Genomic DNA, 18,146 nt, shown 5'->3' on the forward strand with positions numbered 1-18,146 from the left:
TGTGACACAAACTGTGGGGATTGTGTGTGTGACCAATGCACGTTTCAGGGCTGAAAACCTTCTAGATGCAGAATTCAAAAACATCTTTGTCAAGTAGGAAACAGTTGAAGCTGGAATTGGTGGGAGACTGAATCAGAGCATATTCAGCATTGCCCACTACCGCATCTTACAATATTTGGTGTTGTGTTTAAAGACCCAGCTCCTGGAGTCAAGTGATTACAGGAGAATCTCAGCTTTCCCTACCAATAAATAAAAATTCTGATGTCCAGTGGCGCAGGGGGGTGGCACTTGAAAAGGCAAATGCTCCCTGCCCCCGAGTGCTCAGAGCAGAAGGCAAAGGAAAAAATCTCAATGTGCATTTTGAAAACGCTCATGGTTTTTAAGCCAAGCTCCGGCCGGGGTCCCTGAGGCTGAGGGGCCGCACCGGGAGCTGCACACCAGGGGCCCGGTGCAGGAATAATGCTGGCGCCTTGTTTGCCTGCCGCCCTGCTTCCCCTGAGGGGCCGGTGGCTGGGACCAGGGCACGAGGCGGGCAGGCGGACTGACGCGCTGCCTCCTCCGTGGCGTGGACACGCAGACGCAGGAACCCCACCGGCTGGCACTCGAGGGCGGGGGAAGAAAGCCCTGCAGCACCACTCCCTCCCAACCGGAAGCGATGCTGGGGGAACAGAACCCGCTTGCACAAGGCCAGCTTCCGTCTTCCGGCCGGTGGCCCCGAATACTGTCCCCCGCAGGGCTGCTTTCCAGGGCGTGGCGGAAGCGGAAGCGGAAGCGGCCTTCGCCCCCAGGTCAGCCCGGCCGGAGCGGAAGCTGGGTGAGGTGCTGTGTAATGCATCCGGGGGCGGGGCGGCGCCTGCGCAGTGTGTCGGGACCGGGAGGCGACGCTCGAAGGGCTCCGTGCGGCCGCCGGGATGCCGGACTATCTGGGCGCCGATCAGCGCAAAACCAAGGAGGAGGAGAAGGAGGATAAACCCATCCGCGGTGAGGGGCCGCCCGGGCCGCGGGGCGTCCGGGGCCTGTATCCTGCCCGGGCCCCGCTCCCCTCTGGGCTTCGCCGCGCCGGAGACACCCGCAGCCGCGCGGGGCCTCGATCTGCCTGGCCGCGCCTGGCCGCCTCTCGGGCCCGGCGAGCCGGGCAGGGAGCCGAGCCGCAGAGCGAGCCTGTGACGTCCTTCGGCTCGCGCAGGAAGCGCCCGGGACTCCGGGTCCCACTCGGCTTGTGTAGGGCCAGGAGCTGCCCAGCCTCCCCCGTGCGCCCGGGGGGCTTGGCAGCGACCCGGGGCAGGTCTCTCGGGGACGTCTGCGCTGCGGCTGGCCCGGGTCAGCTGACTCGGGCTCCGGGGCTGAGAAAAGGCGGCGTGTGAGCCCGACCGTCTACCCAGAAATGTTTAGACCCGCTTGAGCCCTGGGAGCCCGGGTCAGCTGATCTGTGCCGCAGGGCTTCTATCCCCGGGTCGACGTACCCTCGAGGCTGCGATCTTCAAAGGGAGTTGGGCATCACAGTGCCGAGAAAATCACTGAACTCTACAAAGCCTGAGTTTGGGTCCTCCTCTCCTTATACAAGGAGCAGGGGGAGAGAAATGCAAGCCACACACTCGCCGTGCTAGGCAGATTGCTGCCCAAGTCAATGGGAGACACTGACCAGAGAGCATAACCTAAACCCCACCACACTTAAATATAGGTGCTTAAGCCCAGGCTGGAGGGAAGTCTTAGCAAAGTGGACCCAGCAATGAGTTAGGGGTCTGTCTCCTTCCACAAGACAGGGAGCAGGGGGTTGTGTGCACCCCATAACTTTTAGCCCAATATCACCACTTTCCTGAACGGTGGGATACCCCTGTTCAAACTTATCTTTGTGGTGGGTGCGCTAACTGCTGAGCTACTGGATATTCTCATGTGCGGCTCCGTCAGTCTCTCCAGTTGAAGGAGTTTCAGTGTGGATAGAGGCATTGGTACGGGGGGGGCTCAACCCTAGAATTCCCATTTCTTGTGTGGGTGCCCTAACCACTGGACTCTAACCCAGTGACTGTATAATGATTTATCTATGTATTGATAAGGTGGGTGCAGCACTATCACCACCTCAAGGCAGATTTTGAGTGGGACCTGATACAGTATGTGTACTCAGCAGTCTCTTGGTGGATTGGGTCCCACATGCAAGATAAGGCCAAATACCTCTCATTCCCCCCGTTTGTGATTTGCTCTGAAGCTTAGGCGCATACAGGATTTGGTGGGAGTTCCTTGGATCACAGTAGAACCAAAACTGGGACTTAGGTGCTGAAGTATAGGGTTTAGGCACCTAAGTACCTTTGTAGACCTCACCCTTAATGGGTCTAGGCCTCCATAAAACAGGGGTAATAGCACTTCCCTACCTCCCAGGGGTATTGGGAGGTTAACTACATTAAAGGTGTCAAGTATCACGGAGCAGCTGTGATAGTCTGTATCCACAAAAACAAGGAGTCTGGTGGCACCTTAAAGACTAACAGATTTATTTGGGCATAAGCTGCCCCGGACTCCTTGTTACATTAAAAATTGTGAAGCACTTGGAGATCTACTGATGGAAAAAGCACTATATGAGTAAACATCAGCCCCCAGTGCTGTCTGCAGTGAGGATCGCTCAGAAATGTGAGTGTCGTGTAGCAAACATATTTGTGGCTGTGCTCACGTGCCAACACCGTCTCCCTTGCTGTCAAGCACTGAATAAACGGGGACCTCTGTACGTCACCTGCAAAACCTGTGTGTCACGTCCTGCCCTCTTACAATCAAATTATTGGATTGATGTAATGACTCCTACTCTTATTTGTTGGTAACTTCAGCACAAGTGTGTCTTAGATTTTGAAATAGGGTCCTGTTCTTCCCACCACCGAAATGCAGTGTTTGGCTGGTAATCAGGATGCTAGTATGCAGTGGTATGCTTGGTGTGCAGGTATGCATTTAGTTATGTACAGTTGTACAAGTATCTATGAGAGGTTAGTATCAGAACAAATGACATCTGGATTTTGGACAATTGTTGAGACTGTCAGGAAGCAGAACTTGATCACTTTGCTTATTTGTTATTTCCTTTTCTCCAGTCCCTTGTTTATATATAGACTCTTTAGCTCATAAGCTCTTTTGGACAGACTGCTTTCATGTTGGTCATTGAGATGCCTGGCTTAGTGTGGGTGCGTGTTAAATAACAGTGCAGCACTACTTCATCCCTGCAAGTAGCTGGAGAACTTGTCTAATTCTTGCTTGTCATGAGCATCTGGCTTTATTGCATGGTACTCTGGTTTTGTGTTTAAAAAAACCAAAAAAACACCAACCCTCTCCCCCCATATCATAGGGCTTCTGTGGGTGTCTGAATTCACATCTTTAGAAACAAAATCTAGACACATTTAATTTTGTTCTTACAACTGAAAGCTAATTGTTGTGTATCTTGTTTCAGCATTGGATGAAGGGGATATTGCCTTGCTGAAAACCTATGTAAGTATCCTACATAACTAGAATGGTAAAGAAAAACATGAAAATCTAATTAACTAACCAAATCAAGGCAAAACAGTATCTTCCAAACTGATCTTATTTGGAAATAACCAGAAAATCTGTTTCCCTGTTCCTCTTTAAAATGTACTCCATCTCTACAACCTCTCTCTCCTAAAGCATTCTCTCCCCACCCCAAAAACAACAAACCCCCTACAGATTTAAATATTACTCGTTTGTGAAGAAACTGACCAAATAACTTATGTTTGCAATTTCTTGTATTTCTGTTTTAAAATATCTGACTATCAATGGCCTGAATTTCATTTACCCTTTACACTTCTAGAGAATTTTATGTGCCTTAGTGTAAATGAAATGGGCCTGAATTTGAGAATAAATTATTAATATAATTTACGTCTATTTTGGTTCCTGTTTGTAACAATGGACATTTGAGTCTGTGTTTTAATATCAGGACTGGTTTTCAAGCCAATACTGACTTAAAAAACTACATATCAAGGTCAAGTTAATCTCTGAGGTTAACAAATAACTATATTGACCATCTCAACAGAAGTTAGTAACTGTCTAGCATGCATAAATATGTGTACATGTTTTTCTTAAGTTACTGAAGTGCACACAATTATTCTTCTGTTCTAGGGCCAGAGCACGTACTCAAGGCAGATTAAACAGGTAGAAGATGATATTCAGCAGCTACTTAAGAAAATTAATGAGCTCACTGGTATGTGCTTTTCTTAAAGTAAAATTTAATAGAAAGTTAATCAAAACCAGGTAGACAACTGTGATATTTGATTTCAAAAGAGCAGACTTTGGGAAACTAAGGGAGAGGGTTAAAGAAGTCACTGGACTGAATAGCTCAAGGACTTAAATGCGGAAGAAGCTTGGAGTTTCTTCAAATCAGCTAAACAAAAACTATCTAAAATTTGCATCCCAAGAAAGGGGAAAAGAAACTTGTATGGAAAGGTTCCAGACCCAGCTGGATTAATAACCATATCAAAAGGTTATTAGGAGTCAGCAGAGAGCCTATAGGGAATAGAAAAAGGAGTTGATTAGCAAAGAAAGCTACATCCTGGAGGCTAGTAAATGCAGGAGTAACGTGAGAATTGCTAAAAGCCAAGCTGAATTAGTTTTTGCCAAGGAAATTAAAAATAAATAAGAGGAGGTTTTTTTAGTTATATAAATAAAAAGTATAAGGAAGGATGAGATTGGGCCACTATGCACTGTGGGATAGGAGATTAAAGATAATCTATGTATGTCCCAAAAACTAAATGAATACTTTGCCTCGGTTTTCATATTAGCATTGTTATTGAAATGTGCATGAAGGCAATATGGCTGATGGAAATGAGTGTCTAGAAATGGAAATGTTCACATAGAGGTGGAAGAAGAATGTAAAGAGTTTAATGTGCTCAATGTGGGAAGAGCAGACAGTTTCCATCTCAGAATACTGAAAGAATTGGCACACGTTACTGCTTTCCAGTAGCAAGAATTTTTAATAAATCTATCTATGCGAGGATAATACTGGAGTATAATCAACACCATACATGTATTTAAGAAAGGGGGAAAAAAGTGATCTGGGAAATACAGACCTGTTAATCTGACCTCAGTGGTATTCAAAGTTTTAGAACAAATCATGAAGGAAAGAATAATTAAATTCATAGAGGTAATTGGTAAAGAGGAGATAATGCAACATGGTTTTACCAAAGGTAGCTCATGCCAGACTAAACTGATTTCCTTCTTTGAGAAAATAACTGATTTTTTTTAGATAAGGGAAGTGCATTTGACACAGCACCACATAGGAAATTATTAGTTAAATGAGGGAAGAGGGGATCAGTACAATATTGTAAGGTGGATAAGGAATTGGCTAGTTGGGAGTAGGCCGCAGGTTGTGTTGAAAGGTGAATTACTGAACTGGAGTTGTTACTAGTGGAGTTCCTCAGGGATCGGTCTTGGGACCAATCTTATTTAATACTTTTAGTAATGACCTCAGTCAGGACGCCGTGGTCCAGGTGCTGCTGGTGAGTAGAGCCCTGTGCGGTTATATCTGCATCCAATCCACCATCCACAAAAATGGTCCGCAGGTATCCGCGGATTGGCAGGGCTCTACTCATCAGTAGGAAGTGACAGAAGAGGAGGGAGACCTGGGTGTGTGGGTTAATCACAGGATGACTATGAGCCACCAATGTGATGCAGCTGTGAAAAAGGCAAATGCGATCCTAAGAAGTGTGATTAGGCAAGGCATTTCCAGGAGAGAGAGCAATATTAATGCCATGATAGAAGGCCATGGTAAGACTTCATTTGGAATGATGTGTACAATATTGGTCACCTATGTTCACGGAAGATGAATTTAAACTGGAACAGGTGCAGAGAATAGCTACTAGGATGATTGGGGAATGGAGGGCCTGCGTTATGAGAGGAGACTAGAAGAGCTTGGCTTGTGTAGTCTCACAAAAAGAAGGCTGAGTGGGGTAAGATTTTTCTCTATAAATGCATTAGGGGTAAATACCAGGAAGGATGGAGAGCTAGAAGAACAAATGGCTATAAACTGGCCATGAGCAAATTCAGGCTGGAAATTAGAAGGTTTCTGACCATCAGAGGGGTAAGGTTCTGGAACAGCCTCCTAAGAGGAGGTGTGGGGGCAAACAACTTAACTCGTTTTAAGAGACATCTGGACAAATTTATGAGTGCAGTTGTATGACAAGGTTGGTTGTGATAGTAGCAGGTAAGGCTCAACATCCCTGGGGCTCACTTCCAGTCCTAAAATTTGTGCTTCAGGGTTTCAGGCAATTACAGGCAGAAGAGGTCAGGAAGAAAATCCACCTCCCTCTCCAATGTGTTCTGTGAAGGTTGGGATGGCTCCAGCTGGAGATGAGACATTGAATGGGGTGGGCAAGGGGCTCGGAGGTGGCACCAACCATTCTCTCTCTCAGGTGCTTGGCTGGCTGGTTCTTGCTCACATGCTCAGGGTCCTATTGATGGCCAAGTGTGGTGTCAGGAAGGAATTTTCCTCAAGTCAGATTGTCAGTGACCATAGGTGTTTTTCTCCTTTGTCTGCAGCGTGTTGGTGCAGGTCAATTGCTGGGATTATTTGGGTATATCTCATGTAATCATTTCTCTGCCATTGCAAGGGCTCAGGCACTGGTACATCTCGGACCTTCCTAATTTCTGCCTTTGGCACAGGATAGTCCAGTCTCCTGTGGGCTGCAAGGCATTAGTTTAATTTTGGCTGTTGGTTTAGTGTGCAGGTGCTGGGCAGTGTTAATGGCCTATGATATACAGGAGGTCAGCCTTTAGTGGTCCCTTCTGGCCTTAAACTCTCTGAATGTATGTGCATTATAACTGTAAGTTCACTGTGTTATTCTTTCATTATGTCACATCTTCCATGAAGCAAAAACTAATATTCTGTGTCATGGATCTCTTACGTGTTAAGGGCCTCGTTCTGATTTCTTGATCGAATGTTCATCACCTGTAAAACTGGATACTGTGCTTGTGTTTCATATATACTTCGTATCTAAGCTCCAGAGTTGGCTTTAAGACTCTTAAAGGTGATCTGCAAAGGACAGGTGGAAAATCTGGATTTATGCCCTCTTCTGCTGCTTTATGATGTGTAGAGAAGCCAGAAAAGTCACAACCCCCCTCCCCCTTCAAACATTAAAAATACAGGGAATATTGACTTTTGTGTTCCCTGTTTTTGTGGGACGTGGCGGTGGGCTCAGATGTGTGTTTGTGAGCTCTCAGTTCTGACTTGACAGGCTGAGTGTTGAATCTTAAAAATGTTTCTTCTTCCAAGTACTTACTTACAAGATACTTGAATTATAATGTTTTACAATAATTTGAACAAAAATAACTTTCCCTCTAAATCATGATTAACTTCACTGGTATGTTTACTGTCACCCTACTAGTTCTCTAGTTGTCCATAAAGTCTGCTAAGCAAGAACAAGGTAGACAAGACCTGAGTTTCTAAAAAATAATAATAATAATATAAGGGTGGGGGGGAGAGAGAGCTTTTTAGACTGTTTCTGGAACATCATGAAATAAACTGGCATAAATCCCACAGTTTTCCCTTTGCAGGTCACATTTAAAGTACTTGTAAAAGCTTCCTCTCAGCATATGCCCTTTTCTCTGATGTGACTGGTGGGTAATTATTGTCGAACACCGAGTGTGAAATATCATTGATGTGATCAGTGAACTGGCTTTTCCTTCTAACTGTGCTATTTTCTATGTAGGGATCAAGGAGTCAGACACAGGCCTGGCCCCTCCTGCCCTCTGGGATCTGGCTGCAGATAAGCAAACTCTGCAAAGTGAGCAGCCACTACAGGTAGCCAGGTATGTATGTTCTGTGGATCCTGTCATATGAGCTATGTGGTATTATAAAATACATAGCATTTATAATTCTATTTGCAGCACCTGTCTTCTTCCCACATGACACCTGGTAAAAACTTAAATTGATTCTTATGTATTTCTAAGGAGCCACTCACTGTGGTATCTAAATGCTCACATGTTAACCTTTATGAAATATGAGAAATATGCCATAGTTGGAATAGTGATAGGATTATGAGTTACAGCACTACAACAATAAAATCACAAACATACCAGCTATATGTAAGGCTACAATTTGGTCACAGAGGTTGCGGAAGTTACGGAATCCGTGACTTCAGCCTGCAGCCGCTGGGAGCTACAGGGTACCCCTACCTACCGTGGTGGCTGCGGGGGGGAATCCCCCGGCAGCTCCCCAGTCCTGTGTGGGCGGCGGTGGGGGGGAAGATCTCCCGGCAGCTCCCTAGACCCTGTGGATGCTGGGGACGCCCGCAGCTCCTTGCCACTGAGCAGGGGCCACAGCTCCCAGCCCCACAGCAGGGTAGGGTGCTTGGGCCCTTCTCCTTTCCTGTTTTGTCATGAACATTTTTTACTAAAAGTCAGGGACAGGTCACGCTTCTGTGCATTTTTGTGACCTGTCTGTGACTTTTACTAAAAATATCCATGACAAAATCGTAGCCTTAGCTGTATGATTTCATAAAGGCACTTAAGAGTACAAACCAAGCATCTTTAATAATTGATTGTTTGATGCTTGTGGAAGTAACAAGAAGCTTCATTTGTCTAACTCATGGCCTGCATTAGTTAACTGTCTTTTCTGCTAGGTGTACAAAGATAATCAATGCAGATTCCGAGGATCCCAAGTACATTATCAATGTCAAACAATTTGCCAAATTTGTGGTGGACCTCAGTGATCAGGTAGCACCTACTGACATTGAAGAGGGGATGAGAGTTGGGTAAGTAAAGACGGACTTCTAAGACCAGTAAGTGTAACAATAGACAGAAGCTTCCTTTCCTTTAAGATGTAATGATTTAGTCTCACAGTTTAGTGTTATGCAGTCAGTCATATTCACTGGTTGAGTGTCATCTGGTATCACTGAAATGTAATTATATACACAGTAGCAGAGTTAGTGGGAAACTTTCTGATGTTTTCCATTGGAAAATGCTGATTTGTCAAAATTGAAATATTCTGCAGGATGAAATTCTGACTGAAACCAGGCAGGGTTCAGATGGAACCTTGCCTGACAGGCAGGTTTCAAAACTGTTGGTTTCCTGCCAGCTTGCCTGCCCACCTCCTTGGCAGCCCGGGCTTTCAGGCTCCAAGCACTTCAGCAGGCTGATAGAGAGCAGAGAACTCCAGGCTTGCGGCTTCTTGGTACCTGGGGTTCCAGGCTTGTGACTTCTCAGCAGCCTGGAAGCCATGGATGCCTAGGCTTCCCAGCTGCCCGCCTGGTGGACTGCTGTGGCTCTGGGCAACTCAGGGGTCTTGGAAATGTTTCCAGATGTCCAAAGTGCTGTTTCTACTTTTTCAAAACAGACTGGAATTCCTTTCCATGGGAATTCTCAATTTCTTAGGGATGGGCTCAGGCTGATGCTGGAGAAAAGAGAACTAGCAGGATTGTACCCCTTCACGTTACAGAGGGTTTTTCTTTAAATTACAGTTCAGTTGTGTTAGCGTGAGGAGTATTAAAATGAAAATAATGCTCTTCTTACACCTTCCCATCAGTGTGGACAGAAACAAGTATCAGATCCATATCCCCTTGCCTCCAAAGATTGACCCAACGGTTACTATGATGCAGGTGAGAACTCCCTTTGCTTATTATGCTTTTTCAAACTTCTCTGGCTGAATTCTGCTATTGCAAGTTGTAGCAAGTTGTTCAAATGTGCACTTATCTGTTTGTTATGCAGGTAGAGGAAAAACCTGATGTCACTTACAGCGATGTTGGTGGTTGCAAAGAACAGATTGAAAAGCTGAGAGAGGTGGTTGAAACCCCTCTGCTTCATGTAAGTAACTCATAGATTGTGACTCAATGTTTTGATAACATTTTCTTCATATGACTTGTCATGCCTTTCCAAGTACTGAGATGTCTGAACGGAAACACCCCAGCAAAGCTAAAAGTAGCTTTTCAGTGAAAATGGACTAGCTTATTTTTTATTTCATTAGCAAAGCTGATTTATCACCAATCTTCAAATAAAGATTCTAATCTCCTGTTTCTTCCCTTCGCAGCCTGAGAGGTTTGTTAACCTTGGGATTGAGCCCCCCAAAGGAGTACTTCTCTTTGGGCCACCTGGTACAGGCAAAACCCTCTGTGCCCGTGCTGTTGCTAACAGGACTGATGCCTGCTTCATCAGAGTGATTGGATCTGAATTGGTGCAGAAATATGTAGGAGAGGTAATACCAAATATTATGTAAAAGGTGGCAAACTGCAAACTCCAAGTGGTGGAGGCCAAGCATTTTAATAGACATTGCAACTAAATAAACTAAGTTTCGTAGACTCAAGGAGGCATAAAAACTACAAAGCATATAATTGCAGGTAATAGTCTGACAACCCTAAAAGAATTAAATCTTAAAATCTTGGTTACTCTACATCTGAAATTTTTAAAAGCATTCATTGGCATTAGGTCAGTGCTGAATGGTTTGAAAATCCCACCCTGAATTATCATTAAGCTTCTCAAGAAGTGACTCACACAGTTCTAGTGAATGGAGTAATCTTAAAGTGTGTGTGTGTGTGGTGTGTGTGGTCTTGACATATAACCAGGTTGTTGCTCCATACTCTCAAACTCTGCACCAGTTCATGGCAGCGCTGGATCAAGTAGGTGCATGCCACTGTGTAGACTGTACAAGGGGAACCAGATAGCTGAGAGGTTTGTGATGGCATATGATGCCTTTTGCCCCTAGGTCATGTTGGAAGCCAAAAGTGATCGTTTGATAGTTGGTCAGTAGCCTGTATGAAAGAGATGATCACCTCTGTTCAATTGTCAGTAGGACAATGTCCATATCAAAAACCACCATGATAGCTGGCTCGTAGTAGTATCTAGTAGTAGCAGCTAAGAGAGGGTAGATATAAAACTTGAACTATTTGCCACACCCACATAGGTGGTCTCTGTAGTTCAGGATTGAGTTGTATGTGGCATAATAGATAGAACACTGGCCTGGGACATGAAAGGACCTGGGTTCTGTTTCTACTTCTGCCACTGGCCTGCTGGATGACCTTGGGCAAATCATTTCACTTTCCTGTGCCTCCATTTAGCCATCTGTAAAATTGGCATAATGATACTTGACCACCTTTGCAAAGCACATTGAGATCTGTGGATGAAAAGTGCTGTATGAGAGTGAAAAATTATTGTTGGCAGCTTGTACTACTGGTGGTTGAAGTTCAAAAGTAGCGACCTTTATTTTACAGGCAGTTGGGTTGGAAGCTTCCATGAGCACTAAACTCATAAGAACTTAAAAAAAAATTAATCTGAAATAACTGTGTTGGTGCTTGTGTGTGAGCCCAGGATAAAGTATCCTGAGGGGCACGCAAACCTGCCAGAGCTGTACAAATATGTGCAAATCAAAAAGTAGGAGTTGTTTCATAATCATAAGTCTCCAATTATCACTTGGAAAGCTTCACTGTTTGCTTTAAAATCTTTACTTGAGCCAGCCTGTAACAAAATCTTATCCTCTTATTAGGGAGCTCGAATGGTTCGTGAACTCTTTGAAATGGCCAGAACTAAGAAAGCTTGTCTTATATTCTTTGATGAAATCGATGCCATTGGAGGTATGTTTGCAGCATGCATAGGCTTTTATTCTTTATATAGCGAACTTTAAAAAATATTACATGCCAATTCCTTGATTTTATAATTCTCTTTTCACATTGTAATTCCTCGTTATCAGGACTTGCATTCCATAAATCACAGCTTTGTAAATCATTAAAACTTAGGAAAACTGTCACTCTAACCTCAGCTCAGCTATATTTACTGCAGAGGGAACTATTAAGAAATAGTTAATAAAATCTGAACACATTTAATCCTGAACAGAAGTAATTTATTTCTATAATCAAAGTACAAAGTGACTAAACTTAAGGTAGGATCTCTTACAAATACGGTACAAGCAAGTTGCTGTACAATTTAATTCTTAAACATTTTTCTTAAATGTTTAACAAAAAAAAATAAACAATGTAAACTTAACATTTCTTCACACTTCTGAAACTGAGATCTGTTTTCCTCAATAAAATCTCTTCCCATTTATTTGCATGCTCAATGGCTGTTCACAAAAGCTGGTCTTTAATGGTGCCAATGTATTTTGCTTTGGGGACGGTTATATGGATTTTGTAAACCTAAGAAAAGTAGGTGTGTTCCTCACTGATGATAGCAATACCCATCTCTCTCAGGGCTTGTCTATATTACCCGCTGGATCGATGGGCAGTGATTGATCCAGTGAGGGTCGATTTATCGTGTCTAGTCTAGATGCAATAAATCAACCGCCGAGCACTCTCCCGTTGACTCCGGTACTCCACCAGGGTGAGGCGCGCAGGGGGGAGTCAATGAGTAAGGGTCAGCCGTCGACTTACCGCAGTGAAGACACCGCGATAAGATGATCTAAGTACGTCGACTTCAGCTACTCACGTAGCTGAGGTTGCATAACTTAGATGGATCCCCCCCGCAGTGTAGACCAGGCCTCAGACAAGGGATACAAATATTTTGCCTGCTTATCTTCCTCTTAGCTGAAGATGATGCATTCCAAATAAGAAGGGATAAACCATTTGGTTTTGGTAATTGTCATGCATTCATATACAGCTGTGACTGTTGATATAACATATCCTTCATTTGTTTCTTGGTAACGACAATGGGATTTATCCTCACTAGAAAAGTGCCTTTTCTACGTCTTGATGTGCAATGGTCGTCTCTCTGCAGGTGCTCGTTTTGATGATGGGGCTGGAGGAGACAATGAAGTGCAGCGTACTATGCTGGAGCTGATCAACCAGCTGGATGGATTTGATCCAAGAGGCAATATTAAAGTGCTGATGGCAACAAACAGACCTGATACTTTGGATCCAGCACTGATGAGGCCTGGAAGACTGGACAGGAAGATTGAATTTAGCTTACCTGATCTTGAGGTTAGAAGTGCTTGTTTTCAATGCTAAGCTAACAGAGAGCAAAGCAGTAGTTGTTTCAGACTTTAATATTCTGCTGCAGTTTAGAGAGAGAGAATACAAGCACCTGTCAAGGAGCTGTACACTTGAAGTTCAAATGTGCAGAAAAAGCATGAGAGTCCATCCCCGCAGGCAAAGCCCTGAACAGTAGCTGTGCTTTGCAGCGTACTCCCAACTCAACAAATTGAGACTCTGTTGGACCAAGTCAGGAAGTAGATTAGAAAGTTCTAGCCCCCTCCTCTCTTGATTTGCATTACAAGGAGAGAGGAGGTCTTTTGTGATGACTTGTCAGATCACTTCTAATTAGTATCTTTACTGTGTGCCATAAACTCTTTGCTTTCTATTACTCAAATAGGCCAGTTCAGAAATAGCATTATGGTTTCCTACCAGTAGGTGGAGTAGGAAACAAGACTGAAGCGGTGTTCCACAGGCTGAGTACTCCATTTCACTTCACTTCCTAGCTCCCTGCATCAATTCTTTTCTCTCACCCTCTAATTTCTGTTTTTTTAGGGACGAACTCATATATTCAAGATTCATGCTCGTTCAATGAGTGTTGAAAGAGACATAAGATTTGAGTTGTTGGCTCGACTGTGTCCTAATAGCACAGGTAAGTTGAATCCTATGACTTGTACGCTGTTTGTTTGTTGTGTAAGTGTGCAATGTGCAGGTGTTAAATCCATCTGTCCTCTTCTTTGAAAGGTGCTGAAATTCGCAGTGTCTGCACAGAGGCAGGCATGTTTGCCATCAGAGCACGTCGAAAAATTGCTACAGAGAAAGACTTCTTAGAAGCTGTGAACAAAGTCATTAAGTCGTATGCAAAATTCAGTGCTACGCCAAGATACATGACCTACAACTAACTTCTTGAAATTAAAGGAAAATATGTTCCTGTTAATCTTGCTATTAAACAAAAAGCCTGAGTAACTGTTCAGGGTGTGTTTGCTTTCTAATTTTGTTCTGAGTCTAGAAATAAAATATATAATTCCAAATGACAGGCTGGTAGGTAGTTATTTTTCTTTTAAGTGTGTTCAACACTAATTAATCAGTGCTGTAGTGGAAAATGATGCAAGACTCTGAGATTCAGTCAGGGATTGTTACAACCCTGCAAAACCAATTAGATTTTAAGTTTAATATATAAACCAAATCCACTGTTTTTAAAAATTTTTTACTGTCAAGTTTCTGGTGGTGTCCTCAGCATGCTAAGCATGGTACACAAAAATAAGGCACTATCCCTATCATCACAACTTAAAACAAACCAAGAAGCATGGCGGGTGTAACATAAAAATGTGGTGCTAGATTACTATTAAAAGTGAAACTTTACTTTTGTCTGTGTTCTTGGTTTAGCCAGTGTTAGCTTGGCTAATGAAAATCAAGGAGTCTGTTTCTAGTTTACTTTTAAGTTCTCAAGTACGGCACTGTGTGGCATTGTGCTAAAGAGAACTTTTAAGATTTTTTTCAAAAAATTTTATGGAGACACCTTTTGACCTTTTCCTTCCTATTTTTTTTTCTCATTGCGCTTACATTTTAGCAAGTTTTATCTCAAACTAAACTGACAACTTAATTTTTGTTGTTTCTCATCACCTGTCTTCCAGTTCCTGGTTGCAGGCAGGGGCTGGTGTCAGCAACCCAAAGCAGAGCGGTGTCCCAGCTTTTAGGTGAGGAGTAGGCTAGTTAAGTATACCCCAAGGAGCTAGTTTTGAGGCCTAAAGCGTGGTCAGAGAGCTCCCCCCCTCCCCCTTCTTAGCAGCTGTATTTTTAAAGGGAAAGTCTAAAGTCTGGCTGCTTGGAGCAATACAGTAGAAGAGGCTGCTTCAAGGGTACTGGAAGCATGTCATGTACCCAGCCTGGGCTTACTACTAACCCCGAATGCTGCTGTTGGGCTATAGCAGGCAAACTAAACTCAGTTGTTGAAAGGTGGGTAAAGGTTCAAAAAATGTCAGCTTCTAACCATAAATGTTGATGGGAAAGGTACTAAATGGTGACGGACAGAATTAGTCCAAACAAAAAGGCTCCTTCCATAACTCAAGGACACAGATCATGCCTGGCAAACAAAAGGAATGTGGGACTGAAAGTCAGTGGGCAAAATGAAGAGAGGGGTTAGTCTTCCCATCCCGCTTTTGGCATTCTTAAAGTTAACAATAACTGTCGGATACAGGTGGACGAGGAGGAGTGAGAGCGTCATGTTCTGAAGGATCTGCTGTTACACTGCTGGGCCTCTCTCCTCCTGGGATGCCCTAACCAAAGTGAGGGACCCAATGCCATCACCACCTCCTAAAGCTGGGACACCTTTGAGATCTTGCTGTCACACACTGTGTGCACTGCTGCTTTCCCACCTTATTTCTTCTTTCCTGTCCCTCTCCTTTTACCTTCTATTAAGCTCTTGGCTGAACTAATAAGACTAGTTTGAAACAGGATTCTCAAAATGGGAGGCATGAAATGTATCCTGAGAGAGTGAGAGAAGGCAGAGCAGAGAGCAGCAGCAGAGAAGTAAGGGTGGCAAGGTATGGTACTGCCACCCTTCTCTGCTGCTGCTGCTGCTGCCAGCGGCACTGCCTTCAGAACTTGGCAGCCAGAGCACTATATGCTTAAATGGCTCTGTCTGAATCAATGCCTTACTGTTTTTAATATTTAGTAAGTTGCATTTTTTGGCCAGTATATGTACTTGTGTCAGGGTGCGGGGCATAAACTGCTACAGACAAAGAAGGGTGGCATGAGCAAATGAGTTTGAGAACCAGATGTTTGAAACACTGCTTGTGAGCATGTGACCAAGGAGGCAGCTAAAAGCAGCACAGTAAGTAGCCTGACAATAGTACAAGTTTGGCAGGGCTTGGGGTTAATAAGACGGGCTGTGCTTGTGTTGCTCAAGCACTGAGGTTACAAATGAGTCAACCTCAGCCCCAGAAGCTGCATTTTCTAGTTCTGCTGCTTCTTTTGTGTCTCTACAAGAAAGCAGCATCAGTGCCACAGCAACAGCTCCAGCTTTCTGTAAATAACCTCCCCCCCCTCCAAAAAAAAACAACAACAAAAAAAGGCAAGTTATCCTTCATTGCCACTAAGAGGGTCAGACAGGGCCATTCGCCTAAAGACTATTGCAGCTGAAGCAAATCAGGGGTAGTGTTAAAGGAAAAAGTACTTAAAGCATGTGAAATATTAACTGTTTAAACATTTTTAAAGGGTGCTTTTGCCAGAGGATTTAGCAGACCATGGTCTCTGTATTTTTAAAACACTAAAGTGTTGTACAGCGATAAGGTAACTCATATCACTGTACAAAGTATGAGGGGGGGAGAGAGAGTTCAGTGGTTTGAGCACTGGCCTGCTAAACCCAGGGTTGTGAGTTCAATCCTTGAGGGGGCCACTTAAGGATCTGGGGTAAAATCAGTACTTGGTCCTGCTAGTGAGTGAAGGCTGAGGGCTGGACTCAATGACCTTTCAAGGTCCCTTCCAGTTCCAATTACTAAAATTAAATATCTTGTCTTCTGGGTCCATTCTTTCCCATGAAACTAACCCAACATACACTCTGGTTCTGGGAAGTTAGTTCCTGCCAGTTTTAGACTAAAGGCTGGTTTAAAAAAAAACAGCACAGCCTCTTCCTTGCTCTCCAGCAGTAATCTTGCCCACTACACTGTAGTCCTCCCTCATTATTCTTGCTGTAGAGCAGAAGCAGTGGTATCCTGATGCTTTCACATGGGGTTGGTTTCAATAACAATGCCTCTTGCTGCCTCCCTGCAGCTGCCCCCCACCAGGAGCAAATGTAGATAAAAGAAAATGCAGGGTTGGTTTGTTTTCCAGAGGGCTTGGCTACACTTGCAGATGTGCAGTGCTGGGAGTTACAGCTGTCTTCGTACAGCTGTGTAGGGAAAGCGCTGGAGTATGGCCACACTGACAGCTACCAGCACTGCAGTGTGGCCACATTTGCAATGGTGTTGGGAGTGGTGCATTATGGGCAGCTATCCCAGCATTCAAGTGGCTGCAACGTGCTTTTCAAAAGAGGGGGGTGGGGTAGAGTGTGACAGGGAGCATGGCAGGGGGGGAGAAGAGAGAGAGAGGGGGGATTTTTGGAGCAGACACTGTCAGCTCCCTGCCTTGCAAATTCTGACCATTTCCCCAACCCCTCATTCACTCTTAAATGCAAACAGCCTGCAGACCAGATAAGCAGCTGCTCCGACGGACTCCCTTTCCCCCGCTCCCCCTCGTGCTATTTCTCTCCTAAAGCAAACACTAGCTGTAGACATTCATTCCCCCTGCCTGCCTCATTCACAGCAAACAGGAGCTGTTTGTTTTTTAGATAAGCAGCTCCAGGAGCCCCCAGTTCACAACAAAACAAAGAGAGGCATCATAACAAAACAAAGAGTTCTTTAGTTAAAAGCATTATGGGAAAATTCTGCTGGAGGCCAATTACAACGCTTTTGGTGGCCACACTGGCGGAGCAGCGCTGCATCACCAGCGCTGCAATAGTTATACCCGAGGCAGAGCAGGAGTACAGCCAGCGCTGCAGCCAGGGAGATGCAGCGCTGTATGTGCCTTGCAAGTGTGGATGGTGTGCAAGTTGCAGCACTGTAAACCCACCACCAGCGCTGCAACTCTCGTGTAGCCAAGCCCTAAGTAACCCTCTTCCCCTGGACTTTGTTGTAAATCTCTCCCCTCTTGCTGTGTAAAAGCTGGTGGAAGGGAACAATGGTCTCCTGCCAAGCAGTCTCAGTACAGCATCAAACAGCAATTGCTTGATTTATGCTTTGTAGGGGCTGGCAGGGAATACGATTTGATGCTGCCTGAGAACCAATGACCACTGCTAGCCCACTACAGAAGCATAAGAGCAAAGTAGCAAAACTCTAAAGCCCATGGTCCACTTTGATGATCATCATGGTCAGTTCCAGCTAAAGTCTGTCAGTTTATCAATTTAATCTTGGTGGCAGCAGGAGGCATAAGCCTAAGAATAAAAATCATGGTTAGGTTTCTGCTTTTAAGTGATGTACTGACTCCAACACTGGATAGTGGACTCACCTACAGCCTTAACAAGGAATCCACGTGGTCTTGCTGTGTTAGCAGAGGCAGCTTCACTCTAAGGAATGCATGGCTTGGGGAAACTAAAGCCACCATTATCCCTTGCTCCTACCCCTAGGTGTGTCAGGACACTGCCTCAGAGCCAGGCTCTGGCAGATATATGGAGACTTTAAGCAGGGCAGCTCAGGAACTTTCTGGCACTAGAAGAAAAGTGAAGCTGTGGCCTGCACCTACCTT

General features: G+C 44.5%; 1 protein-coding gene across 1 annotated transcript; it reads left to right on the forward strand.

Moving 5' to 3' along the window:
• The first annotated feature begins 778 nt into the window (after nucleotides 1–778).
• On the forward strand, nucleotides 779–13,897 carry PSMC2 (proteasome 26S subunit, ATPase 2). Its single transcript, XM_044983796.1, has 12 exons — nucleotides 779–981; nucleotides 3,419–3,456; nucleotides 4,102–4,183; nucleotides 7,686–7,785; nucleotides 8,598–8,729; nucleotides 9,500–9,572; nucleotides 9,682–9,777; nucleotides 10,001–10,165; nucleotides 11,450–11,537; nucleotides 12,673–12,875; nucleotides 13,422–13,518; nucleotides 13,611–13,897. Exons 1-12 carry the CDS (start codon nucleotides 912–914, stop codon nucleotides 13,766–13,768), a joined length of 1,302 nt encoding a protein of 433 aa, XP_044839731.1. The 5' UTR covers nucleotides 779–911; the 3' UTR covers nucleotides 13,769–13,897.
• Nucleotides 13,898–18,146: the final 4,249 nt, after the last annotated feature.

The sequence above is a fragment of the Mauremys mutica genome, chromosome 1 (assembly GCF_020497125.1).
Source record: "Mauremys mutica isolate MM-2020 ecotype Southern chromosome 1, ASM2049712v1, whole genome shotgun sequence".
NCBI classification, from domain to species: domain Eukaryota; kingdom Metazoa; phylum Chordata; order Testudines; family Geoemydidae; genus Mauremys; species Mauremys mutica.

Bases quoted from the DNA above. Each gene is read 5' to 3' on its own strand.
- PSMC2 (XM_044983796.1), top strand. From the start codon at position 912: ATGCCGGACTATCTGGGCGCCGATCAGCGCAAAACCAAGGAGGAGGAG. The intron at 11,538-12,672 runs GTATGTTTGCAG...GTCTCTCTGCAG, and splicing joins TGAAATCGATGCCATTGGAG to GTGCTCGTTTTGATGATGGG. The intron at 12,876-13,421 runs GTTAGAAGTGCT...CTGTTTTTTTAG, and splicing joins TTAGCTTACCTGATCTTGAG to GGACGAACTCATATATTCAA.